General features: G+C 42.0%; 1 protein-coding gene across 1 annotated transcript in view; it reads left to right on the top strand.

Annotated features, from left to right (window-relative positions):
- Window positions 1–237: 237 nt before the first annotated feature.
- The window catches only part of CCNYL1 (cyclin Y like 1), a 30,903-nt gene continuing 3,404 nt past the window's right edge, over window positions 238–27,736 (top strand). The window contains exons 1-9 of the mRNA XM_063116110.1: window positions 238–566; window positions 11,549–11,623; window positions 12,448–12,482; window positions 14,838–14,938; window positions 17,230–17,265; window positions 18,823–18,874; window positions 20,001–20,120; window positions 22,202–22,368; window positions 27,149–27,311. Of these exons, the coding sequence (XP_062972180.1) occupies window positions 305–566; window positions 11,549–11,623; window positions 12,448–12,482; window positions 14,838–14,938; window positions 17,230–17,265; window positions 18,823–18,874; window positions 20,001–20,120; window positions 22,202–22,368; window positions 27,149–27,311 (1,011 nt within the window). The 5' untranslated portion in view covers window positions 238–304. The remainder of the gene's footprint in view (window positions 567–11,548; window positions 11,624–12,447; window positions 12,483–14,837; window positions 14,939–17,229; window positions 17,266–18,822; window positions 18,875–20,000; window positions 20,121–22,201; window positions 22,369–27,148; window positions 27,312–27,736) is intronic.

Below are 27,736 nucleotides of genomic sequence, written 5' to 3'. Positions count from 1 at the left end.
CACCGGGCCTGTTCCCCCCCCCCCGCTCTCCGCCCTGGGATGATACGCTGCCCGGGATCACGTGAGGGCGTCGAGCGCGGCCGGCGATTGGCTGGTGGGCGGGAGCAGCGCGAGAGCGCGGCGGCGGCGGCAGGGCCCGTTGGGAAAGTCTTGGGTCTTCCAAGCGGGGCGGTTCTGTGGGCAGCCGAGTGAGGCGAAGCCGGGGGCGTGACCATGAGGCGACGCTGGTGTCGCCGTCGCCGCGGCGGCCTTCTATAGCCCGGCTCGGGCTCAGTGCCGGTGGCGGCAGCGGCTCCGCGCCGCCATGGGTAACACCGTCACCTGCTGCGTCTCTCCCGGCGCCAGCCCCAAGCTCGGCCGGGCCCGCGGGTCCGCGCTGGGGGCGGCGGCGGCGGCGGCGGCAGGAGGAGGCGGCGGCGGCGGCGTGGGAGCCGGGCCGTTGGCCGCAGGGCTCGAGCGGCGGGCGGGCGCTTATCGGGAGGCCACTGAGGCGGAGTCGGGGGACTCGGATCCCGGCGGGGGCGGCCCCCACCTGCAGCACATTAGCGACCGCGAGTTCCCGGATGGTGAGTGAGGGGGCTGCGGCGGGCGGGCTGCCCCCGTGGCTGCCGCTGGTGGGGCTGAGGAGGAAGGTTAAGCGTTTCCTCACGTGTCACTTCAGGGACTGGGAATGAGGCCCTTTCCACACCTAAGGATTCTCCCAGGCAAAGTGGGGGGTCGTCCCTGCCTGCTCCCGGGATCCCCTGTGTGGCATTTGGATGCACAGGCATGATCCCGGGACGATCCCTGGGGGGGAAAGGCAGGTGTAGAAACGGCCAGGGTGTGCTATCAAGTCGGTTTGTACACTGGCTGTGTAACCTCCCTTATTAAGAAACACACCCCTGGGGCCGATCTACACTAAGCAGGCTATAACACTTTTAAAACGGTATGAAAACTGTATATGTAATGTGTTCTGGGCCTGAACAGTTGTCATAACCATTATAAACCGTTATAAGCAGTAGTGTAGATCCTGCCCAGGGCAGGATCTACACTACTGCTTTAAAATGGTTTATAACAGTAGTGACAACTGTTGGGGCCCAGGTCATACTGCATATTCAGTTTTCAAACCGTTTTCAAAGTGTCGTATACTGCTTGGTGTAGATCCTGTTGGCTGGGGGTTCATTCGCCAGCGTTCGTGGATAGCCTGCATTGCCCACATCCCCGTTAAGTTTCTGAAAGGTGGTGTCCCCCGCCACTGTGGGCGCGTGTTTATGAAAATGCTAATTATTCCTGTAAAGGGGGGAATATCAGCTCAAGATTTGTTCATGTTACAAAGTTCATTTGCAAAAATGTCATAGGAAACCATAAATCTTGGACCTATTTCTAGGTAAAGGAAGTAATAAACCAAGTCCTGCACTGAGCCAGGGGGTTGGGCTCGATGGCCTTGTAGGTCCCTTCCAACTCTCCTATTCTATGATTCTAAGTCAATCAGAAAGTATGAGTATGAGAAAAAGGGATTTTTCACAGTATGGGGTGAGTTAGCTGCTTCCCACCCATCTCGGCTGGAAGTGCTGATATTATAGTTTCCATCAGTCTGGAATTCTTTCCATCTGTCTGGAATTGAGTGTACTAGCACTGACACTTCATTGTTTTCTCTGCTTCTGGATGCCGTCCTACCTCTCTGGTTTGCAATGGAGCTGTGGTGATTTGGTGTTAAATTACACTGCAAGATCATGCAGTAGCTCGCTGCTGTTTTAGATAGTTGGGTTACAGCAGCCTTCCCCAACCTGGTTGGACTACAACTCCCAGAATCAAAACAGGTGGAAAGAATACAGTACCCAACTACAATATCAGCACCTCGTGCTGGGATGAGTGGGAAGGAGCCAACTCACCCCCTATACTGTGAGAAAACCATACTTCTCATATGGGTACTTTCTGCTTGATTTCATTTATTAATTACTTTTAAATAATTAGGCAGTACTGCCTGGGGGATTCTGGGAATTGTAGTCCATCCCATTTGAAGGGCAGCAGGTTGGGTTGCAGGGTCTCTTTGAACTCTGTATTTACCCTTAATTAATACAAGGGCGTGTGGGAAAGCAGTTACCTTTTCTTTTCAGCTTAAGTCTAAAGCTGAGAAGAAATATCTTAATTCCTAGTGAAGTAACTGTGCAGAGCAACAGAGAAGTGAAGTGCTTCACTGCTGAAGTTAAAGTAAATTTACTACTACTTAAAGAAAATGGGCATGAACAACTTTTTGTTCCCTTTATAAGATACTCAGAAGTTACCGAAGTGTGTTGATGCAACGGATTGATTGTAAAAATTCCTACCAAAGAATGGAAACATAGAGAAGGATGTTGGTCAATTCCTTGTCTGTGTTGTTTCTCCTATTTATTCATGTACTAGATGGTGCCCAAATTACAGGAGAACAGGAAGGGCCCCAGTACCCTATTGCTTAGAGAGCTGATATGGCTAAAATTGGCTGGTCTAGGCCCCCACTCCCCTATCATTCAAGCAGTGGTGGCAGCTAACTATGTGTTGTGTGGATAGTTTCTCACTGTCTTTTCCCGCATCAGCCTCTGTTTATCATCTTTTTTAATGGAAACTGTATACTCTGTCTGATAGGTTGAAATAGTACCCTTTTCCAGATTGAGGCTATTTAGAAAAGAAGACATCTAAATGACAGCAACTCTTGTTGCATCCAGACTGCACAGTGTTACTTCTATGGTCATTTCCTCTCTCCATTCTCAAAAGCTGTTTCTTGGGCCCTTTCTACACCTAAGGGTTATCCCAGGAAAATGGAGGGATCATCCCTGCCTGCTCCCGGGATCCCCTGTGTGGCATTTGGATGCACAGGAACGATCCCGGGATATAGGGCTGGGGTAGACATGCCCTAGAGAGGTAAAATACAGCTTCAGGGTTTGTATTTGCTCTTCCCTCATGTTCTTATAAATGTTGCATTGATATCACACAATTTTCAACCATGTAATGTGAACTGCCCCAAATATAAAGTACAAAATTAAACCTTGCTCTGCAGCAGAGCAATCTGGGCACCTTGTGGAATGGTGCACACTTTGCCATTAGTGGATAATTTGGGGAACTGGTCTTTTCCATACTTTGGCAATCTGGTGTATACAAAGATTGTGTAGACCTTGGCAATCTTTGTGTATAGTGCAACATAGCATCTTTGAACTGGATTGAAGTTGTGTGTGCACCGGTGTGAAACAAGGGTTTCAAACCTCAATCAAAGGATTTGGGCATCTCTTGATGACATCTAAGCAGGATAAGTTATTCAAAATAAGCAACTACATTCAATCTTAAATTTGTGTGACATCTACAGATGCCAGAAATTAAATGGGTTGGATCCAGACTTAGTCATGCTTGGAGCAGACCCACTGAAATCAAAGGGATGTGTTAGTTATGTTAAAATTAATCCCCATTTATTTCACTGAGCCTGAATCATAGAATAGCAGAGTTGGAAGGGGCCTACAAGGCCATAGAGTCCAACCCCCTGCTCAGTGCATCCTGTCATAAGGATGATGAAGTCTGGATCCAACCTGATATTTCTTGGCTTAGAAACAGGATACATTTTTAAAAGCACAGAGAACACACAACCCCGATTAAAGGAAATTCAAGAACTGAGCACAGGGCAGAAGGATTATCTGATTTTTAAAAGCGCCTTTATGTCAAATTGCAAATCCTATTTTAGTCTTGCGAGTTGGATATTGTACTATCTGCTTTCTCTCATCAGCACTTGGGAATGTGAGATTGTTTTCTCAAGTTTGCACTGTTCATCTATTTCCTTGCTATCTGTATTGTGTATAAATGAATTAAGGTGTGGAATTATGTTGGGATCTGCTTGTGAACAAAGAAGTATTGGTTGTAATAAGAAGGTGTAGATATCTAGTTATGAATATTGGTACAAAAACTCCTATACTTACAGGTTAAATTATGAGTGATTTCAACACTGAATTTTCTATGTATTTTTCGGAAGGAAGGAGAAGGTGTGGTGGAGGAAGGGGATTGTGAAGGCTTAGCACGGCATGACACCATTATGACGGGACAATGGCAAGTTATATCCGAACCAACAGGAAATTTAGTAACAGCAGTAGAGTAGCAACAACTCCCCCACCCAGCACTTTTTCCTCCCCCCAGCTTTTGTTTCATACAGGTTTCCCAGTCAAGGCTAGGTTATATTTCATTCCAGAAACAAGGGAATAATATTAAATCTGGATGCCCCTGTAACTTTGATATAAAATAAAACATATTTACCAATACTATTCAAGACCAAACAACATAATCAGCAGAAAACTCTTCAGAGTAAAAATTACAGGGGAGAAAGCTTTTAAATGCAGCAATAATTGCAGAATAGAAAATAGAGCTCATCCTAAAATTAGCACAATAAAAGCAATTATATAAATGTACAGTAAAAACAGTGGGATCAGATAAAGCTTAATATTGTAGGAATTGGAGAACACTCCCTTTGAGTAATTCTGATGTTGAAGTTCACCAACTTATAAACCTATAAAACACTATTCGGGCAGAAAAAAGGGAAAGTAAATGGGAAACTTCAAAGTTACCTCCGAAGTGTTCAGAACACTTGGTACTTAGCTGAGTAGCTTTGGACTCTCTTAGACCTCTCAATAGGTTCCAGTACCATCAACCATGGTATCATTCTGGATTCGTTGTCTTAGTTGAAGGAACCATTTTACAGTAGTTCCATTTCTGCTTGTATGGCTGTTTCCAGAAGATAGTGCTGGGGGATTACTGCTTTGTTTTGTGGCTATTACTGTCATAGGGCTCCATAGGGCTCTATTTTATCTCCCACGCCATTTAATAACATCTATATTTAATAACCTCTACATAAAGCCACTGAGGGTGGTTATTCTGAGATGTGGGCTGAAATGTCATCAATACACAAATGACGTCCAGCTTTATCTCTCCTGTTTATCTAGACGAGGTGAGGCACTGGAAGTCCTGGATCACTGCCTGGGTAGGATAATGGACTGGGTGAGGTACAATAAACTGAAACTCAATCCAGACAAGTCAGAGGTAGGCTGCTTTCGGACAATACAATAGTCAATGGTGGGTTATTAGTCAACTCCACTGTTGATTATCTAGGGCGAACTCACCACACAACATGATTATAATCAACCATGATGTGAATTAAGGCCAATGTCAAGTTGACTATTAGTCAATGGTGTGTTTGATTGACATGTCTCTCTCCCCACCCCCTTCTTCCACTAGTGTCCCATCAGCCATTGTGAGTTCTGCCGGCTGCACACTGTAGTCACCAAAAATAACCATGTGTGACAAAACAGTCAACGGTGCCCGACCCATGACACAATAACCAATGGTTGTTCAAATAATCAACTCTGCACAGCGTTGGTTATTTCAGCCTAGTAACCAACCATGATGTGAAAAAGTCTGGACAGACGACACAATAGCCTACCATTGACTATTTAACCCGCCGTTGGTTATTGTGTCGTCTGAACTCAGTCACTGTGTTAGTGGGTGGTTCCTCTTCCCAGTTAAGTGGTTGTTCAACCTTTTGTGGAGGAGTTGTACTCCTAATGAAATATGAGGTGTGCAGTTTGGGGGTGCTCCTGGATCTATCATCATTTGAGGCACAGATGGATTTAGTGCTTAGGAAGCCATTTCTGGAAAGTCAAAGCAGTTAAGTTAGGCTCACACAAGGGGCTTGTACTCATCCAGTGACAGGAAGGGGTGATTTAAATCCTTGATTTTAGATCACCAAAAAGAGATTAAATTAAATCGGTTTTCCCATTGTTGAAAACATGTATTTCCTGAACAACCATGCATGTTACTTAGTTGCTATGGCAGTTGAAACACTTGTTTCAATTAAATAAAGGCTTTATACTACCTAGCAGCATAATCCAAAACCTTTGGCCATGCAGCTCACATTCCTTTTACACTACACAATTATATCTGCTTAGAGACAAAGGAGCTGATTGTGAAACTAGTAGATTTCTGTCTAGTTCTGTTCGCATGGCAAGATCACTTTCTTGAAGACGAAAGACGCAACCTAGTACAGAGTTAGATGTGCTGGATTGTGGGCCAGGTGCCCAGAAGTTTCCAGAAGTGAAGGTAGCAATTACTAGTCAAACAATTCTTTTTTCGAGAGATGGAAAGTTGCTGTCATTCTGTTTAGTTGATAGTTTTAAATATTCAAAATTTTACACAATAATGCAATAAATGATCTGTTGCATCATATTTATAATATCAACTCACCTACCCCCTGACATTGTTTGGTTTCTTTCTAATTCTGTGTGTGTGTGTGTGTGAGTGAGAGAGAGAGAGAGAGTGTGAGTGTGTCTGGTCCATTTTCTTCTGCTGCCCCTTACGCCTGGAACGCTCTTCCAGAACATTTGAGAACTACAACTTCAATCGCAGCTTTTAAAGCTCAACTAAAAACTTTTCTTTTTCCTAAAGCTTTTAAAACTTGATGTTGTGCAGACTTTATACTGTTAGTTTTACCCTACCCTGTGCCTGCTTACCCTACCCTGTGCCTGTTTGCATTCTCTTCCCCTCCTTATTGTTTTACTATGATTTTATTAGATTGTAAGCCTATGCGGCAGAGTCTTGCTATTTACTGTTTTACTCTGTACAGCACCATGTACATTGATGGTGCTATATAAATAAATAATAATAATAATAATAATAATAATAATAAGTGTAGAATTTAATTCTCCTTCCTCACCTTCTCATGTCGTTCCAGCACAAGCTGATGCTGCTCAGTCCATGAGCTACTACTGCCCACCATGCAGCATTCATCCCACAAATTGCCCAGACTGGAAGGGCCAGAGGTGTCTTGGTGTGGTAGGTAGCAGTGGTTCATGTACTAAGCACAGTTCAGTGCTTGGAAGGAAGGTGTGGCTCTCATGCTCCAACTCGTGCTTGGAAGGGAGGAGGAGGAGACGGCACTCATCTCCTAAACTTAGCTCGGTATGTTTAGAGGGGCAGAGAGCGAAGGCTCACTACACCCATCAGTGTGGGAAGAGATACTCCCCATGCCAAGTAGATTTGTGCCCCCCCTTCAAGTGCATTGTATTGCTTAGTGTTCTTGCATATGCGCAGAGGGCCAAACTGGAAGCAGATACCTTCTCATAAAACCCAGAGGTTGGACATGTTCAAAAGAAATTGGTCTTCATTTGTTTTGTAGTAATAATTTAGTGGATCTCGATGTGCACTTTTTTCTCTTAAGAGTTTTATTGTAATTTAAAACAACAACACAGCACTACAGAATTGCCTCCCTCGTTGCTAAGTCTAAAATGTATGAGGCATGTAGGCTGCATCAGGAGAGGTTTGGGGTTATGATTTTAGGTAGTGCAATGCTTCTAATTGATTTCAAATCAATGTTTCAGTATTAGAGGCCAAATAACAAATGGTTTGAAAACTTGATTTAAGTCAAGAACTTAAATTCATCCTGAGTGGGGCTTTTGAATTGCGAAAGGCTTGTTGGGCACCATATGGAGCAGCTTCTAGGGAAAGTCAGAAAGTCCACTGTGTATGTAGGGCTTAACACATCAGTCTCTGGATTATGGACTTTAGATACAGCAGCATGCATTGTAATAAGCTTATATACAGAAGTCACTACTGACTTCGTAAAGGATATAAGATTTTAGTGTTGGAGCATTGATGGATGGTTTTGGAGAGAGTATCTCATGCAGAAGAAGAATGCAAGAAGTAATGTTGTAACTTGCAGAGATGTCAGATTACTTCTCCTTTGGACCAGAGAAAATAGAAGAGTTAGTTATAAATGAACTGAGCTTGCTCAGCTCATTTATAAGAATTCAAACATGCTATGTACTCTAAATAAAGTACATAGGCTTTCATAACGCTGGCCAACTATGTTTTAGGCAGGTTGCTCCTACTGCAGTCATTACTTTTCTGTATCTTCTATTAACTTACCTTTCCCTCATTTTGAGATCGCTGCTGCTTTGCCTCTGCTTTCTTTCGTTTTAATATTTGTGAGAGTCAGAATTTCCCTGTTTAAAGTGTCTGTGTAAAAATGTGAATCCGGTTCAGCTCATGATCAAGACTACCTTGTTCCCCTCGTGCTGCCCAGTCTCACCCCCAATTCTTATTTTTGCCTGCCTGCGGAACACACGGTCCTTGAGAAGTTCTGGCTTTGAGCCAGTCAGCAGTTTGTGCAGTGGTTAGTAATTATGACACATATTGTAGTCTAAATAAATTACATACAAAACTTAGTGCACAATCCAGACAAGTTATGCATTTCCAGATCCCATTGATTTCAATGGAAAATTTAGGCATGTGCTTAAATCTGACATTGAAATCGGTGAGTCTTTTATTTAAATTGTGCCCATTGTGAGTTGATAGTACTAATTGTAAATAAGGAGCAGCAAGTGTTGCTTAAGTCATGCCAGCAGTTTTTGCTTAAGAGAGCAATATGCTGACTTAAGTTTTGCCTCTGCTGGAGACTACTCTCATCACGTCTAGATTAATTATACACACTTTCCCTTTTAAAGGGCTAAACAAATAGGTTATGCTGTGAGAAATGTGCTGCATGATATGTACTACTTTCATTAGATAATAGATTTTGCAACCAATTGACTTTATAGCATGCCTTCTATTAACTTGTAGTAAAACATTAGTATTTTTGTTTCAGTATCATCTTCCGTGATATCTGTAAATGTTGAGCTGCATAGAATAGGTTTGCATGACTGCACTGAGGGCAAGATTGATTTTTCTGCATACGTGAGAGTAATGTTACAATCTCATTCATTCATTCATCTGTTGGTAGGAGTATTGAACTTAAGCTCAGAATTATTCAAGGGTAGCTGTATTGGTATGTTGTTAGAGAGAAACCATGCTCTAGAGGGGGAGAGCTGTCTCATTGTGGCATGAGCTGTCACTGTCAGCGGTCTACAGGCATACCAGAATGTCTGCGATTTAAATCCCTAAGAGCAGCTGTTCCTCCTTGACAGAAACTTGGGCCGTGTCTCTGCAGTTTCCTCTGCAGTAGACAACAGTGTATTGTATTGATTTGCAAGGCATGTGGTCCTTTGTATTGAAGCCAGTCTGTAAAAGTTAATGCCAAAGTATGAGTGAACCCAGTGTTTATATAGCATAGGTCATTTTGTGGCCAACCTTTTTGGCAAATATGTCAGAAGTCAAAAGTATGAGTCACTTTGGCACATAACCAGCTTCTTACATTCACTTGGTATGGCTTTGCTTCTAGTGTAATGGATTGGACAGAAGGTAACGGAGTAGGAAAGGTAGCTGTATAAAAAAGCTGCAATGATGGACTTTCATCATGTTCATTTTATATACGGTTAAGTTAACTCAAAAGATCTTGGGCAGCTCTGATTACACTTGTTGATAATTAAACCTTCTATACAGATTGCGACTGGAGAGTAGGGCTTGGAATCGAATAGAATGGGGTAAGACCAAAACCAGAGATATGCTAAACAATGGGGTATTATCAGCTCCCTGTACAGAGTTGTTTTAAGAATCCTGAGATCAGTTTGTGAAGTGTTTGAACACATGAAATATGTTACCTAGATATTAACGACTTGTATTAAGAAGTGTGGTGCGGTATGGGATGTCATAGGAATGAATTTCTTCAGCATGGGTGTTCATGGTAAGTAAGTGCTGTTTTGGTGAGACTTGGAGCTTCTTTTTTAGGAAAGCTGATTTTAATAAACTCAGAGCTATGGTAAATAAGGTCCCCTGGCAAGTGGCCCTAATGAGAAAAGGAGTCCAAGATGGATGGGAGATTTTAAAAAAGGATATTTTAAAGGCACAATTACAAACAATTCCAACAAGGAAAAATGATAGAAGATGACAGAAGAAACCAGTGTGGTTCCACAAAAAGCTTAGAGATGACCTGAAAACAAAAAAAGGACACATATAGGAAGTGGAAGGAAAGGCAGGCTACAAAAGAAGAGTACACAACTACAGGAATGGCATCAGGAAGGCTAAAGCTGAGAATGAGCTGAGGCTAGTGAAGAATGCAGTTTGAGATGGATAAACAAGTGGTCAAGGAACACCTAATTGCTTTGAATGAATTCAACTCTCCAGGGCCCGATGAACTGCATCCTAGAGTAATAAAGGAGCAGGCAGAAGAACTCTCAGAACCACTGTCTCTTATCTTTGCAAAATCATGGAAGACGGTGCCGGACAACTGGAGGAGGACTAATGTTCTTAGTTTGATATCCATTCCTGGGAAAATTTTGGATCAGATTATAAAGAAGTCAGTCTGTAAGCACCTTGAAAACAATTCAGTGATTACTAGAAGCCAGCATGGATTTGTCAAGAACAAATCTTGCCAGACTAATCTGATCTCATTTTTTGATCAGGTAACCTCCCTTGTGGACTGTGGGAATGCTGTGGGGATAATATACCTTGACTTCAGCAAAGCTTTTGACAAAGTACCACATGACGTTCTGATTAGCAAACTAGCTAAAAGTGGGCTAGATGGAACAGCTATTAGGTGGATCCATAGTTGGCTACAGAATCGGACTCAAAGAGTGCTAATCAATGGTACCTTCTCATACTGTGGGGAGGTAACTAGCAAGGTACCACAGGCCTCAATCCTGGGCCCAGTGCTCTTCAACATTTTTATTAATGACTTGAATGAGGAGGTGCAGGGAATGATTATCAGATTTGCAGTTGACACAAAATTGGGTGGGATAGCTAATACTCTGGGAGACAGAAGCAAACTTCAAAGTGACTTGATAGGCTGGAGTGCTGGGCTGAAAACAACCAAATTAAATTTAATAGAGATAAATGCCAAGTTCTACACCTAGGAAAAAGAAACCAAATGCACAGCTACAAGATGGGGGATACTTGGCTCAGCAATACTACAAGAGAAAAGAATCTTAGAATTGTTATAGATCACAAGCTGAATATGAGCCAACAGTGTGATGTGGCTGCAAAAAAAGCAGTTGCTATTTTGGGCTGCATTAATAGAAATATAGCTACCAAATTGTGCAAAGTACTGGTTCCCCTCTATTCGGCACTGGTTAGGCCTCATCTTGAGTATTGTGTCCAGTTCTGGGCACCGCACTTCAAGAAGGATGCTGACAACCTGCAGGGGGTTCAAAGGAGGGCAACCAGGATGATCAGGGGACTGGAAACAAAGCCCTATGAAGAGAGACTGAAAGAACTGGGCATGTTCAGCCTGGAGAAGAGAAGATTGAAGAGGAGACATGATAGCACTCTTCAAATATTTAAAAGGTTGTCACACAGAGAAGGGCCAGGATCTCTTCTCGATCCTCCCAGAGTGCAGGACACAGAATCATGGGCTCAAGTTACAGGAAGCCAGATTCCAGTTGGACATTAGGAAAAACTTCCTGGCTGTAAGAGCAGTATGACAATGGAACCTATTACCTAGGGAGGTCATGGGCTCTCATATACTAGAGGCATTAAAGAGGCAGCTGGACAGCCATCTCTCAGGGATGCTTTAAGGTGGATTCCTGCATTGAGCAGGGGTTGGACTCGATGGCCCTTCCAACTATACTATTCTATGATTCTTCTGTATTTGTGTCCCCCAAAATAAAGCATCACTTTATGTTCTATTTTTCAGATTTAGCATTGGAATCAAATCCATCTGACCATCCTAGAGCAAGCACAATTTTCTTGAGCAAATCCCAAACAGATGGTAAGCTAACTTTTCTTCTCTTAAAAAGGGGGATTGGGTGGGACAGAATGGAGCGGATATTTAGATCTTAATTGAGAGAGGTCTATTCTTTCTCCTTTCACTTCTGTCAAAATACTATTTGCATCAATATTTTTAGTTGCTCTTCAGAGCCCTTTGCATAGCTATTTGTCAAAGACATTAAAAATGCTTGTAATACATTCTTAACACTCTCTATACAATAGAATTAGGAATGATTACATGCTTTATTTGGGAATTTGGCAGTAGGATGGTTGTGCTATGACCAATGCTTGTAGCTTGGATTATCTCAAGTGAGCAAGTTAATGTCTGATGTTGGTGCTATCTGATGAAATTTCTAGTAACATAACATATTTATCTCCCCCACCCACCCCCCTGGTGATATTTATGATATCTCCTTCTCATCTTTCAAAGTCTTTTACATAGTAAGAGTGTAAAAAATTGTGATGTTTTCTTTTATCGGGAGATGCTCACATAGGATGAAGTGCTGTAGTTACACCCCATTACCAATAATACAGTGGAATCCAGATTCTATTGAATTGGGTAGCATTTATTCTGTATAGTATATTTTAATATTAAAGGGCAAGCAAGTTAGGCTTCCCAGAAGGCGACATGAAGTGAAGCTGAATCAGCCTGGAATTGATGGGCTGTGTTCCAATTTAAAACTGTCAGCTAAATCATAGGTGATATTGTCAGGGTTGAATATGTAGTTGAGAGGAAAAACTGTCGCAACTAAGCAGATGCTATAATTTAGAAAACAGTCTGTATTTGGACATTAGTGCATTCACTGGTGTTTTCTCCCTTTTTAGTGAGAGAGAAGAGGAAAAGCAACCACATCAACCATGTAAGTACATGTAATAGGTGTGAAAAGGTGCAAGTAAAAACACACACCAGTCAGCTAGAGTTTTTTTAAAGAAAGGAAATAGCAGCAAAAGCTTAGAATGTCACATTTTTACTTTTCTAATTTAATTAAAATCCCTCCCTTTGCACTGTTATAAATCTAATGGGAGTTCCTCCCTCCCTCTTCTCCCCACCCCCACCCCAAGCCCTCTATGCCATCTGAAAATCTGGTCTGGAGCATTTTCCAGCCTTCCGGAGCAGATTTTGAGGGTATCCAGAGGGGCTGCAGGGGAGAGGGGGGCTTGCACACCCACACCCGCCCACACACACCCAGTTCTGCTGTCAGAAGCAGTTCTGTCAGCGGAATTACAGTGTTGGATTCAATCCAGTGGGATTTAAGTGTTTAATTTTGGCAAGATTGTGTCTTCAGTTGCTCAGTTGGAAAATAATCCTTAACCTCACTGCTGAATGAAGTGGTTTAAAAATACACAGCTGGACTTTCACCCAGGGTTTGTTTTCTATTGTAGGGTTAGGCAGGGCCCTTACAAGAGAAGTAAAAATGATTTATGCTTGCCTATAGGGATTTTAAAACATTTTAGATTTCAGGATGAGTAAAATTATTCCTCAGAATGTTTAGATCAGTCGCTACATAGTAAAAATGACGTTAGCATACCTTTTTAAAATCCTCTTCTTTCAGCACAGAAGAACAAAATCCCAGGTTGAATAGTTGCACAATGTCTTGGCCTAAGCCCATACATCTTCATTATAGAAAGGGGGGGTTTAATGTTTCAAGTGTAAATACATATTTAATAAGTGAGCAGGAAATTATTCTCCCTCATGGCCAATACTAGGATAGAGGAGCATTAATGGGTGCTTTAGTGGTAGCTGAAGGAGAAGGCCACCTGTGATTAATGGGTTAGTGATATTGAATCACTTCAGTGTGCCACTTCTATATAAGTTCTGGTTGCCAACCCTGTTAGAACAATTCGCCTGTACTTCCATTTCAGTCTGTTTCAAATATGAAGGCATAGATTCTTAAGGCCCAATTAGGCAAAGCGCTGATCATGTTCAATTTCCAGTAGATTGCCCAGCACCAGCTAGTTGCTGAATTCCTGCAAAAAAACGCTAGACTAGGTGGATCATAGTCTGAACATGTAAAACACAACTTTTACTTAACATATATATCACTTAACATATATTAGTTATGTATTCACTGCTAAGGGATCCTGAGAATGTACTCTTGGTTTGTACATTTAAACATACCATGATGATTCTGGTTAAAAAAAACAACTCAAGACAGAAGGTAGTGTGCCCCTACTGTGTACGATATCTGCAAGCAACTTCCACAGAGGTTCCCAAAATTGCTTGGTTGTAGAATGAGACTTTGGGTGCGGAGAATGGTGGTATGCTCATACTGTCTCCCCTCTCCTTTCTTAGAATATGTCCCAGTTTCTTGTTGATTTGAATGAGGGAAATATCTGTAGTCTTGAGCTTTCTTCCATGCTCCATTGGTTATATTCTTCTGTTGGCTTGGAGCGGGGAGGGGGCGGGGGGCAAGACATACTTTATGTTAAAAATGTTGTCATCTTGTGTTTTGCCTCCTTTTAAAACAGCAGCCACAAATGGGTCCTGGTCTGAATTGGGACTGGTACAGTAAACTCCTTGCTCTCGTGCTGTTTTCCTTCTGAAAATCCCCCCATTTGTTGCAGTTGCCCTTGAGGGTCAAATATCAGCTTTGGGTGGCATTTGGTGTGGGAAAATGGCACAATAGGGAAAAGTTAAACTTCCTTCCTCCTGTTCTGTAATTGTGTTTCAGATGAGCCTTCCCAGACACCCCTCCCTGCAGCTGTCTTAAAGGAAGGGAAACAATATCAAACTTACGATGTGTCTTCACAACAAATATCTAATTTTGGCCTTGAGTTTTATGGTACTGAAGTCAGCCTCCAGTGTTTGATCGCCGCCTCTTTTTGAAGAGTTGTCCTTATTTTTGCATATGTCACTATTGCTAAGTCAATACCTGTATACGGGAAATATCTGTGTACAGGAACAGGACTAGAGTAATGCTAGGTGTCTGGCGCTTTGATGGCTAAAAACTTGCAGGACTGTGTAGGCATCTATAGCCCTGTACCTGTCCATTGTCCAATATGCTGCTAACTTTGATCTTTACTTGCCACAGTATTGGTTGTCAGGTTACCTGTTTAAGTATCTAAACCTAGTATGCCCTTGCTTTGTTTAATAACATTGCATTCATCGTCATCAGATATATAGAGAAAACCCTTGCATTGGGGCCCTCAGAAACCCAGAAATCATGGTTCTATAAATAATTGTGTTAAACAATCACCCTTTTTTCTGCTTATAGGTTTCCCCAGGGCAGCTTACAAAAAAATATAGTTCATGTTCAACAATATTTATAGATGACAGCACAGTCAGCCAGCCTAATCTTAGGAGCACAATAAAATGGTAAGTACCTCTGGGTTTGGGGATGGATTCTGATGGGCCATGAGTGAAATCCAACTCTCAGCGATGGGATTTTTCCTCCCCCTGCAGCCCGTCCTCTAAAATCTGCTCTGGGGGAACCCTGAAACCCCTGAGAGCCAATTTTGAGGGTTCATGGTGGGGCTGTACAGGAGAGGAAGAATTGCCCCTGCTCTACTGATGAAATCACATGGAAGTGATACACCCCAATATGTATAAGATGAGTTGGAAATTTTTCTCCAACTCAAAACCTGGCAGTACAAGAAAGGACATCTAGCTAAATGGAGTAGTTACATGACAGCTTGGCTATGGTAACATTTGGTGTAAAATATGCAGATTGAACCTAGTGATTCTGATGTTGGCCTGCCATCTAGTGGTGTCAAATTAGCGCGTACCTATTTGATTCCAAAATCCTCTGAATCAGGGAAAGTTAGTGAATACTTAGCCTCTTTTTTGTTGTTGATATCAGTTATCTCTGTTTTATCAGCTTATGTGATGCAAAGTTGTAATTCCAAAGCTCCCCTTATTCCTGCTACTGTCTTTGCCTCTCTTTACAGATGTGTATCTTAAAGTTGGCTTGTAATTTTAAAAAGCTTATCTTAAAACAATACATTCTTGGCTAGAATTGTGAAACTAGTCTCAAATTACAGGGCAGAAAGTTGGGACAGAGTTTATTCTCTAACATAGGAGGAGTAAGGCCCACTATCCTTGAATTGAACTTTACTATAATCTCAGCTGATAACATCCTGCAAAGCTTGAGACAGTAAAACTAATGTAATTAATTCTGAACACAAACCAAAGATTGGCTCATTCGTTATGTTGACTTCAGATACATATAAGTGCTTTTAGGCTAAAGGTTGATGTTGTGACCAGTATCAAAAATACCTCCTGTAAGGGAAAATGGATTCACAACTAAACCTAAGTACTAAGGATAACTTAGGCGCAACATGATGTATCACTTCAGCTGTGCCACACATGAAATCTGACACAATTGGGTCAGTGCTATCGGTGTAGCAGCATTCAGGGAAGGATGTTGGAGGTAACCCCTGTCAGGGTTTTGAGACCTACTTCCAATTTCTAATTCTGTTATGTGGGCAGTTGGCTCCCACATAGTTGGCTCCCTCTCCCATCACCCCCATCACGGCCACCACCGATGTGGGGGTCATTAAATTATACTGTGTGCCTTTGTTGTGCTCAGTAAATAATAAAGAGCTTTGTTTAAGAGTGCCTTACACTGATGTAGCTCACCACCCTTACAAAGCAAGCTGCTTAAGGGATAATTCCATGCAAATAAGATTTAGCCCACTTATAGGTGTGGCATATTATGTTAACCCCTTTCCTCAACTTGTATTCTGGAAAACACGGCTCTGACAAACTCCATGGGCTATGAATGTTAATATTCTTACAGCTTTAAGATTGGAATGGGTAGTGAGTGGGCCCTGCACGGTGGATGCAAGATGTCAGAGCTTTCCCTTCAGCTGGGCTGTATAGCATGAGGTGCCGAGAGCCGTGGACGGTTGCATTTCCAGGCTACTCATTCAGAGCCTCCCTCCCCTTTCCTCCTTTGCCTAATGCACCCTAGTGCAGCAGATCTGTTCACAGAGATGCCTAGATCAGCTTTCCCCAACCCAGTGCCTTCCAGATGTTTTGGACTACAATTCCAGTCAGACCATGCTGGCTGGAGCAGCTGGGGAGGATGTAGTCCAAAACGTATGGAGGGCAACCAAGTTGGGGAAGACAGGCCTAGATCATCGCCCAGGTGCTTGGAATAGGAGGAGATGCAATGAACCCTCTGCGTATCTGAATTATTGCGAGAAAGGGTACATTGCTGCTGGAGGATTTTACCCTAGCTTGTCAGTGTGGATATGTCTCCCTGGACTCCCCCTCGCTAAACAGTCCTACCTCTGGTGTACCACTGGTGGCCTCTTAGCCAAGTCATTACCCAAACTAATTTCATTGGCTGTTTTTAATGAAATCGTACATCTCTGTTAAACCTATGGATTGCTGTGTGATCTAGTTGACTGGTACTTTAAAGATTTTGAACCTTACCTCAGTTAACCTTGCATTATTGGGTATTTGATGTTAGAGGCCTAACATGTAAATTTAGAGATGGAATTTCAGGTGAAAATGAGCCTTGGAAATGAGGAAAAGTTAAAAGTTTCTAACATGGATTTTGTTATAAAAATCTGCTTTTAATCCCTAACAGCGATCTTGTATCAAGATGGAATTCATGCAACCACTTACAATGAAATTATTTTTTCCCCCTCTCCCCACAGTGTTACATTAGCAATATACTATCACATAAAGAACAGGTGAGCACTTTTTAAAACTGTTGTTCATAGGTCATTAGTTCCTGAAGAATCTAGAGCAATGGCTGGTATGTGGGTCAGTTGGGTTCTCATGGTTGTAAAATAGCAAGCTTGGTATGAAATCATGTCGAGACACAGAAAGAAGGCTGACATTAGTTGTATTTCAGGGTGGATAAAATAATTTAAAATTAAATTTCTAAAGTTAAACTATTCTTTAAAATTTTAATTGGGTTTTTAGGACATTATTTAAATTTTTTTTAAAAAAAAATGTAAATGCTACCTTCATATAAGCATGTTAGTCTATAATTTAGGGCTGGCCACCTGGTACTTTTCAAATGTTTTGATCTAGAATGTCTATTATCCCTGAACATTTTTCATGCTACCCCCTCTCACTGCAGCCTCCACCCCAAGTCCTGCCCTGTTCACAGGGGTCCCCTGACTTTTCTGGGGCACAGGAAGGTGGGGTGGAGAGGAGTGTGTGGGAAAGCTTTGGGCGACTGGCTTGTGTTTTTTGGGCGACTGGCTTGTGCTTTTTGGGAATCAACCCCCTGTTTTCTGCTCTTAACCATCTTATGGTTACTATTCTTCACTTGCCCATATCCTTTGTCTTGCCTTCCACACTAGCTCTTGTTAAAAACTCCACATTTGGCTTAAGGCTCATAGACTTACAAACAGGTCTACAAAATGTACAAATCCACAAAAAGATATACTAGCCTGTCTGTTCATAGCAGCATGGTTAGCAATTTGTGGTATATATAGTGGTCTAAAAAAATTTGGGGGGTGAGGGGGCAAACACTTCTGATAAAGAAAAACTTCCATTGCTGTTCTGGGGGTGATTGATGCAGCTGGGTGAGTGGCTTTTGATTAGCCTGAAATGCAAGGATGGGGAGCGTGTGACCCTCAGACATCCCTGCACTACATCTCTCATCATCCCTCACTATCAGCTATGCTGGCTGGGGCTGATGAGAGTTGCAGTTCAACTACTGCTAGAGGGCCACGTGTTTCCCACTTTGTTGAAATACCAGTGTCAAAATGAAACCAATGCTCAACTTTCCCTTAACAGCAAAACCGTGTATAAATGCATTAAATACAACTCTGTGCGTTCATTGGTGATATTCTACCGTTCCTTAAAGTCAGCAGAACATTTTATCACAGCCTCCTGGTGGAATAGAGATTGTCCAGGACCACTCCATCAACTTTAAATATTGGCAGGGGCCACACCTGGACTTCATTTTTAAAACCTAGCCATGACACCATGTGGCCTGTCATCTCTTGACATGCAACAAAGCTTAATGGCAAATTCTGAAAACTCCTGAAGCATACTGTAATCTTGCTTTTTATTATAGTTTTTTATTATTTTAAACTGTACAATACAGAGGGGAGAGAGATTCAAAAGAAAGAAGGCTGGGAACAGGGCTTTAGGGTTTGGGGCATATGGCGAATCACAGGTGTAGTTCTTCTCAGCCTGTGATTGATCAAGACGCTTCTTAAAGGAAAGCAAATGTGTATCTTAAGGAAAGCTTTGCTAATACCAACAGCATGCATCTTCATGTGTTGCAGGGATTCAGATAGATCACTGGATATTTTTGATGAGAAATCGCATCCACTCACGGTAAATCAGATTATCAACTTCATTTGACTGAATTTCTTAAGTGAGCAGTTAGGTTTTTACACCAGGGAACTAAATGCTTATCTATTTCTGGTTTGCTTGTAAGGGAAGCCAAGATTGTGGGAAACATTAAGAGAAGGTTCTTGACTCTTCGCTTCTGTCCTGATCTGCACAGAGATGTTTTATTCTATAACTATCCAGATAGACTTTGACTTGCACAGACCATCTGCACGCTAGTACCTTATTGCGCAATATCATGCTTTTCTGCCCAGAAAAGCTGGATGCGAGGTCGACCAGGAGTCCATTGGTCTCCCCCGCCACTCACTCCCAGTCGCTGCCCCCCTGCCTGTGGGACTTACCTGAGGCCTCCATAAGAACCGCTTTGTCAATGATATATTTTTCACTGCTGCCACTCCCCCTCACTCACTCCCAGCTGCTCCCCCCCCCCCCCGGCTGCAGGTCTTACTGAGGCCCCTGCACACGCTGTTGAGCCGCCCAGCCTCCTCTCCAGCCTCCCTCCCAACCGCTCCTTCCCAGCCACTCTTCTCCCCCCCCCCCCCCGGTTCCCAGCTGTATTTATATATACTGTTGCTTAGCAAAACAAAGTTCTTAGCAATATGTAGCACGTTGGCGGTTCTGAGCTATGTGCTCCGCATTGCCTTAGTGTTTTATAGAGAGAGAGATTATAGGGTGCTGTCCTTGGCCATTTCATTCCATGTTGGATTCTTACTGTATTCCTCTTACGGAAGGCAGCTGGTATAGGCTTAGTCACGTTGGAAGAACTGTGCTGTATGTCTATAGCTTTTGGTCGAATCCAAAGAAGGATGTTCATGTAGAATGCTTATTCATGTGTTCCTTCTGATGGCAGCCCCTTGAAATCTTTGCATAATGCAGCTCTGGAGTGCCCCCATCCCTTTTTTTAAGAGCAGGTGGGGAAGGGGGCTGAAGCAGAAAGAGGGTTTAAAAGCTCCTGTGTGCACTCAGCCCTTGTATATAACCTGTTAAAATCTATTCATACATGATGCTTTCACAGTACTAACAGTATTATCCTGTGCATGTTTACTTAGAAGTAAATTCCACTGCGGTCAGTGGCGCTTTTAAGCTACTTCCAAGCTATGTTCTGTTTCAGCGAGAAGAGGTTCCAGATGACTACTATAAGCACGACCCCGACCACAAGCACATCTATCGCTTCGTACGGACCCTTTTTAGCGCAGCACAGTTGACGGCCGAATGTGCAATAGTGACACTGGTAAGGTTTGCTTAATTATACTTAGTTGCACTGCTACCTTGTGTTTAATAAAAAATAAAACGAAGTCTTGTACTGTGTGCTTCACGTACTAGGATTTTGCAAATGGCGCCTAATGAATGCTTAGACAATAATGTCAAAGGTGTGGTTCCATTCTGTACATTAAGAATGCTTCTGCTGCATGAAGGCATTTTTATCTTGCAGCAGACAGAAATTTGCAACAGCTTCATGAAGTTTGTATTGGAGCTACCTGTTTAATATATGTCACAGAAATCAATTACAAGAACTCGGTAAATAATTGTGCTACAGTAGTTGAGTATAAGTGCATTAGGCTGGGTCTTCTGATGTGGAAATAGTTGTACAGTTTCAAAACAAACACTCCCAAGTGTAAGAAACCTGACAATGCTGCATTGAACCAGTAAATCTTTTTTGCAAAATGCGTAATACTTGATGGTATAATTATGTTAAATTGTTTTTCAAAACAGCCATAACAACTACTTTTTCAAACAACATCAGTTATCACTCCGAGACAGGCTCGGAGTGTGGCAACGAGGGACAGGGCCTTTTCGGTGGTGGCCCCCAGACTATGGAATGATCTCCCTGACGAGGCTCGCCTGGCGCCAACGCTGCTATCTTTCCGGCGCCAGGTTAAGACTTTCCTCTTTGCCCAGGCATATGGCAGCACATCTTAATCACCAACATGTTTATTTTTTTTAACGGTTTTTAATGCTTTATGTGTGCATGTTCTGTGTTTTAAAATTTAAAATGTTGTATACTTGTTTTTATCTTAATTTTAGAATTTCTGTAAACCGCCCAGAGAGCTCTGGCTATGGGGGCGGTATATAAGTGTAATAAATTAAATAAATAAATATCTAGCAGTCCATTTTAGAGAAAAGTTATATATGGCCGCCTACAGCCCCCTGGTGTGATTCTGTTTACACTGTGAAAAGTCTTCCTGCACTTGGAGTATTTGTTTTGAAACTGTTCCCGGGAACTTTGTCTTTTCTGTTCAGAATAGTTGTGCAGACAAGTAGATGCCTTGTAGTGAGTGACATTGTCATTTACTAGGGATTAATTAAGGCCCTCTTTTAGTGTAATATTTGATTCCGCTGCTGTGCTTTTGGAATGATTCTTATGAAGGCCTACAGGTAGAAAATCCACATGCTTTTCAGGAATGATTTAGGAATTAAGTATCCTGATCACAGTGCCCTCCTGTAATATCACCATGGATGGCAAATTCTGGTTATATCCAGAAGGTTAGCAAAGGAGTAAACGTTGCAGCAAAAACAGCCAAGTCTGGTGGTATTTTGAGGGCTAACAAATTTATTATGGTATAAGGTTTTGTGGACCAGAAGTCAACTTCACACTTGCTGTATTGGTATGCTTCCAGAATTCTTCTGAAAGCATCATGCCATTACATATGAAATCAGACTGCAGGAAAGGTATTCTGTGAAACATCACAAGGTATTTCTGCCACTAGTTGGCAATGTTTTACCACGGAAAGGAGCAAAGCTGAACTAGAAGCAAAAGATAATGTGAAAGTGGAATGCCTAATGGACCCTGCAGTTCGAAAACTGGTTGTTATACAAGTTGCAGGCTTGCCTTAAAACAATTAATTTTTCAGTCAGTTGGGGGTTTATATTTTCCCTGACATACATGATGTTAAAGCTGGAGACACAGAAAAAACATGCTGCTGCCATATGGGCTGTAATTTTAATGCCTAACTAGTGGGTTTCTTTTTAAATTAATGATCTATAGTAAATATGTCCTGTTGGAGCTAAAAGGAACTTTTTAATATTGCCATCCTAAGTTTACACAGAAGTACTCTAGTATGTCTGCTTGGGATAGCAGCCTTTGTTTTGAAGGAGCAAGGACTCATAGACTATTGAGAAAGTGAGCTCGGTAGAGCTTGAAATCTTAAACGTTTGAAAATTATTTTATCTTTGGACTGCGTTAAAACCAAATCACATTTGGTGGATGAAGGCAAAATGATATTGAAAGAAATCTGACTAACTTTTGCTCTCTGTGTTGTAGAGAGAAAGTGTGAGTTGTAGAAATCCAAGAACATTCTTCTTTCTCTGCAGGTTTACTTGGAAAGGCTCTTAACCTATGCAGAAATTGACATCTGCCCCAGTAACTGGAAAAGGATAGTTCTAGGTGCTATACTGCTGGCTTCGAAGGTGTGGGATGATCAGGCTGTGTGGAATGTGGATTACTGCCAAATACTGAAGGATATTACAGTTGAAGACATGTAAGTAGCAAGGTTTAGTTAAATTTGCTCCTCTTTGCCTTATCCAGATTGTGGCTGAAAGCATATCTTTCATGTATACAAGTAAATTTTTTGTAGTTCTCCATTTAAAGTCTTTTGCTTTCTAAAATCATTTTGCCATCCTTTTCCTTGTTCATCGCTAACATTGTATTTCTTTAATACTGTGCATTCTCTTTCACACTTCATTTGTGAATGTGAAGATTCAATGGACCAGGAACATTGCACCCAGTGGCAAAAATGTACATTAAAACTGATTTTGCCCAGTGTTGGACAAAAGGCGGGATACTTCTTCTTCTTATTATTATTATTATTATTATTATTATTATTATTATTATTATTATTACTACTACTACTACTACTACTACTACTAATATTTCTGTGACATCTTTAGCCCTCTGTGCTTATAATAATAATTGGCAAAAAAAGGAGTTTGTTGCCTACTGGTGTGAACAAAGTTTATTGTGTATTTAGTTTTTTCAGGTGCCTTGTATTACCATATTTCTTCGATTGTAAGACGCACACTAATTTCAGTACCACCAACAGAAAAAAAAAACCTAAGGCACACCCGCGATTCTAAGATGCACCCCATTTTTAGAGATGTTTATATGGGGGAAAAGTGCATCTTAGAAGAAATAGGGTATAAGAGCACTCTAACATTTCCTTAATGTTTCTGGAAATCCTCAGGCATCCAAAAATTTCATAAGCCGACCTCTGCTTTCCTGGCCAGGATTTGCTCTGCTACCCAATCGCTGCGTTTCTCACCTTTATAACAATCCTATGTCTCCATGTGTGTGTCTTCATGAGTTGGCATTCAAAGTAATACAATAAAGCACCCTTCCCCAACCTGATGCCCACCAGATGTTTCGGATTTCAACTCCCATCAGCCCCAGCTAGCATGACCAATGGTCAGAAATGCTGGCAGTTGTAGTACAAAATATTTGGAGGTTGAGGAAGGCTGCAGTAGCATCATGTCCTACATTAAACATTGATTCACCCATTTTAAAAGAGGGGAAGATAGTGGATTCTCTACACCTGTAAACGAGTGTTCGTTTGCTTTCTAAATGTATGAAGGGAGGAACAGATGAATATATTAAAGGCAGGAAGTTCCTAACAAAGTTTCAGCACAATAAAATCTGATTTCCCTAAAAACCACAATGGTTGGATCCCTAGATATCATTTGAGTGCATGGAGCAGCCATGATGACTCATCTGAAGTAGCTCTCCAATACAAATACCCTTATACCGATATTGTCATCTCTCCAGCCTCGTGTGGCGCAGAGTGGTAAGTGGCAGTTTTTGCAGCCAAAAACACTCTTCCCACGGCCTGAGTTCGATCCCAGTGGAAGCTGGTTCTCAGGCAGCCGGCTCAGGATGACTCAGCCTTCCATCCTTCCGAGGTCGGTAAAATGAGTACCCAGCTAGCTGGGGGAAAGGGAACTGCGACTGGGGAAGGCAGTGGCAAACCACCCCGCTACAAAGTCTGCCAAGAAAACGTCAGCGAAAGCAGGTGTCCCTCTAGGAGTCAGCAATGACTCAAGTGCTTGCATGAGAGGTTCCTTTCTTTTACTGTCATCTCTCCACACATTATTCACTGTCTCATACCTCCCACCACATGCTCTGTGACAATATCTTAAGTGGAATCTGTAGCCTTCCAGAAGACACAGTCCTGCTCTCTCAGAAATGTCTGACCTTATACTTGATCCTACCACCCTCCACCCCAGACTTAGTGCCACACTTTGAGCAAACCATGTATGACTACTCTGTTCTAAGAAATCTTTGGAGCTAAAGTGTGAATTTTTTCCATATTTGGATCAGCACACTTCAGATTGTGGCTTCAAGTGATTTAAGTCAGATTGCAAACAGCTGTACAAATGACTTCTGGTAGGGTTTCTCTGTGTGACAACATGCAATGCAGCTCATTACTTGAGTGCAATTTGTATCTAATGTTCCAAGTTTGCAGTGTATGATCCAGCTCAAGCTAAAATTATGTTTGCTCTTAAAACACCTTTTGTGGGGGAACACAATTCTATTTTCTTTTCTGTTTTAATTCAGTTTAATAGAAATCTTGTGTAAAAGGTTCATACAAAAACTGTGTAGAATTCTCTTTGCTATTCATTAACTAAAGCTTAACAGTGTAGAATTTCAAAAGCCATGTTTGAATATAATGGTAAGTCTAGTCGCTGCATGGCTTGGAGGCAACCTAATGTTTTCCTCCCAGGCTATGGCCCTCCTGAAAAAAATGTTTCCATTAGCAACAATGGAACTTGTTTTCCTGAGCCTAATTGCTGCATGGTGACAAGGCTGAGGAGGTGAGGCCAGAGGCCAGATCCAAAGGCACCGTGGCCTAGGTCTGGCCTACCAGCTGCCAATTCCTCCATCCATGTTCTAGAGCAGGGTTGCCAACATGTGGCATCCAGATGTTTTGGCCTACAATTCCCATCAGCCTTAGCCAGCGTAGCCAATTGTGGCCTACAACTCCCATGATCTCTCACAAGTTGCCCACCCCTGCTGTAGAGGGTGCATTTAGAAGCATGACTTTTAATTGTGGTGTGCTTAATGAAGTGCTGTAGGTAAGTGGGGTGGAATAACACTTGGGAACCAACCTTGCACTGTACTTCTGGTTCTGTGACAAAGACTCTGAAACCCGAGGAAACTGAAACACTTCGCCATATTAACGGAGTGTCTTAATCAAAGTGCGGGGGACGGGACTCTAAACCATGCAGCTGCTAATCCTGTAGATTACAGTGTGCATAAAAGAGGGGACATGCTGTTCGTTCTTGGGCTACATGTGATAGTAAATAAAGCAACACAGATACGTGGGGCCTTTTTGCTTTTCCTAGGCTCTAAACCCCTATTAACAGACGTTAATCTGGCAAAGTATTGTATTTTTTACACAATTGAAATGTATTAGCAAGGCCTGTACAAAAAGGGTAAATGAAACCCCGATCAGCTGATCATCAAAACATTATCTGATTTGCATTTCTATAAGGTTTATGATCATATGAGCAGGAAATTAATTCTGGCAGTAGATTTAATGGGGCTCCAGTCTATCCCACACAAAGCCCGTATTCTCATTGAGACTAGCCATCTAGATGATTGATTCCTTTGTTTTCAGTTTTTGCAAGTAAAATGACCATATATAAAAAATGAAAGATTTCCCCCTCCCTCCCAAAATCCCCCTAAGGGTTTGCAAGAAACTGAAATTTTGATGTAGACCCCTAGTATGCAATTGTGAATTAAGCAGCTGCCTTTTCTAGGAATAAAGATCTATTGTTCGTGGGATCAGGCTTTTGCTTTCCTCAAAATAAATTGGGAAGATTTTGCGGATCTGCTTGAAACTGCTTACGGTGAACACAGGTTGCTGTAAACACGGACTGGCCGGGCAGTCTGTAACGATACATGAGGAGGATGTGCACAGGCCTCAGGTTCGGCCTCTTCGCTTCCGACCGTCAGAGCTCTTTCTGTGCACCATGACTAGGAAATCCAGTGGTTCCTTCGTGTCTTCTTATGCAGCAGTCAACACTTTGGGCACGTTATTCTTAAGATGTGTTGTCAGTAGTATAAAAAGTGTTTTTAAAAAACCCTTGGGAGGGGCACAGTTGGCTTTGTTTTAGTTGTTACTTGCGATTTTTGACATTGCAAGTTCAGGCTTGAACCTATTCCCTCCTATCCCAGTGGTTTTGCTAAATTTGGTTTGAGACGTGACTTTATTCTAACGATACATGAGCTAATAGGCTTAGTGTGCTAATGGGTTCTTACTGCTCTATTGTATTATAAAGTTAAATGTCTTATAGTGGAAGACATTTATTTTCACGCTACATGGATGCTTGTGTATCTTGAATTCAACTGCTTTTAAATGGCAAAGCATGGGCTAAAATAGTAAATATATATTATATATAATTAAAAGTAGAATGGTGCCTGAGTCAGAAGTTATTACTTACTAGCCTTAAGCCCCTCTTTGAAATATAGGCCATGTGTTGCCTCTTTTAGACCCCTTCCAGCTTATGGGTCAGTGCTCTTCCGCCATTCTGCAGAGGTGCTGGCCTGCACCTGAATCCATAGGATGGATTTCGCTAAAGTAACATCGAAGGCAGTCTCAAAAGAATTCCTCCTCCCACCTTGTACTGATCAAATACCCTCTCAACAGTTTCAGGGCAGAGAACTCCTTCGCCTACCCGGTGCTGCTTGCTTGCTGCTTGCTTATTTATTTATTGCTGGAGATGAATCCATGTTGCCTCAAGAGGCTTTTTACTCCGAGATAATAGCAGCAGCTCTTCAGAGATCCATTTGTTGCCGTGGTGATATGCCTCCTTCTTTTGTTGGTCCGCCTCTACTTCAACAAACCCCCTTCCTGTTATCAACCTGGTGAAAATGTCTGCAAGTTCTTCAGAACTAATCAACAGCACACATCATTCTTTTCATCTGATAACTATAGCGCAGGGCCTTGTAAGAATGAAAATGGAATATGAATTGTGTACAGCTGGGCTAATGGAACTCTAAAGAACACCGCTTCCAAGTCAGCAGTGTGAGTGCATGACAGGACGTTGCCTTTTTCCCCAAGCTAGAGGTCCCAAAATTCAAACTGCATGTTGCCTCTTAAATTAACACATTGATTTTGTTCCTTTTCTAAAAAAAAAAAAAAAAATGCTTTAGTTGCAATCAGCATTCATTTTCAAAAGTATGTGTGTGTTTTGCTTTTTACTCTGAATAATGAGCCATTGTTTTGTTTGTTTCTGCTAACAAGACCTTTTATTTTCCTCCAGGAATGAGATGGAAAGACACTTCTTGGAGCTGCTGCAGTTCAATATCAATGTTCCTGCCAGTGTTTACGCCAAATACTACTTTGACCTTCGCTCCTTAGCAGATGACAACAACCTGAGCTTTCTGCTGGAGCCCCTTAGTAAAGAACGAGCGCAGAAGCTGGAGGTAATGGTCCGAGACTTGGTGTGCAGGGCACTTCGTTTGCGTAACAGCAGCCTCTGTTGCTGCTAATCACATTGGTGTGGCTTGCGGATTTTTTTGGTTTGATTTTATTGGAAGTTTTAACCTCTTCGTTACAGAAATCCTTCATGTAAAGATGATTCTTTCTGAGGAGAAGTGGCCAGTAAGGAGAGAGTAGAAAAGTCCAGAAACAAGATGGTGTAGATTCAGACAGTTCCAACTCTCTGTGCTTACAAACGCTGGCTAGTCTGGTATTCTGTACATTTACCACACCACTTCTGAGGCTGGAATCCCTAATATCTAGAGAAAAGGGGGCTGTGTCTATTCATGAGATATCTCTCCGTATGTTGGGAAAGAAAAGTTCATGTGAATTACCCAGCATCGCACCCGCTGCCAGATTCCATAGCTTA

This window comes from Elgaria multicarinata, chromosome 2 (assembly GCF_023053635.1).
Source record: "Elgaria multicarinata webbii isolate HBS135686 ecotype San Diego chromosome 2, rElgMul1.1.pri, whole genome shotgun sequence".
NCBI classification, from domain to species: domain Eukaryota; kingdom Metazoa; phylum Chordata; class Lepidosauria; order Squamata; family Anguidae; genus Elgaria; species Elgaria multicarinata.
The sequence above is the reverse complement of the archived record's forward strand: the minus strand, read 5'-3'. Positions and strand labels throughout refer to the sequence as shown.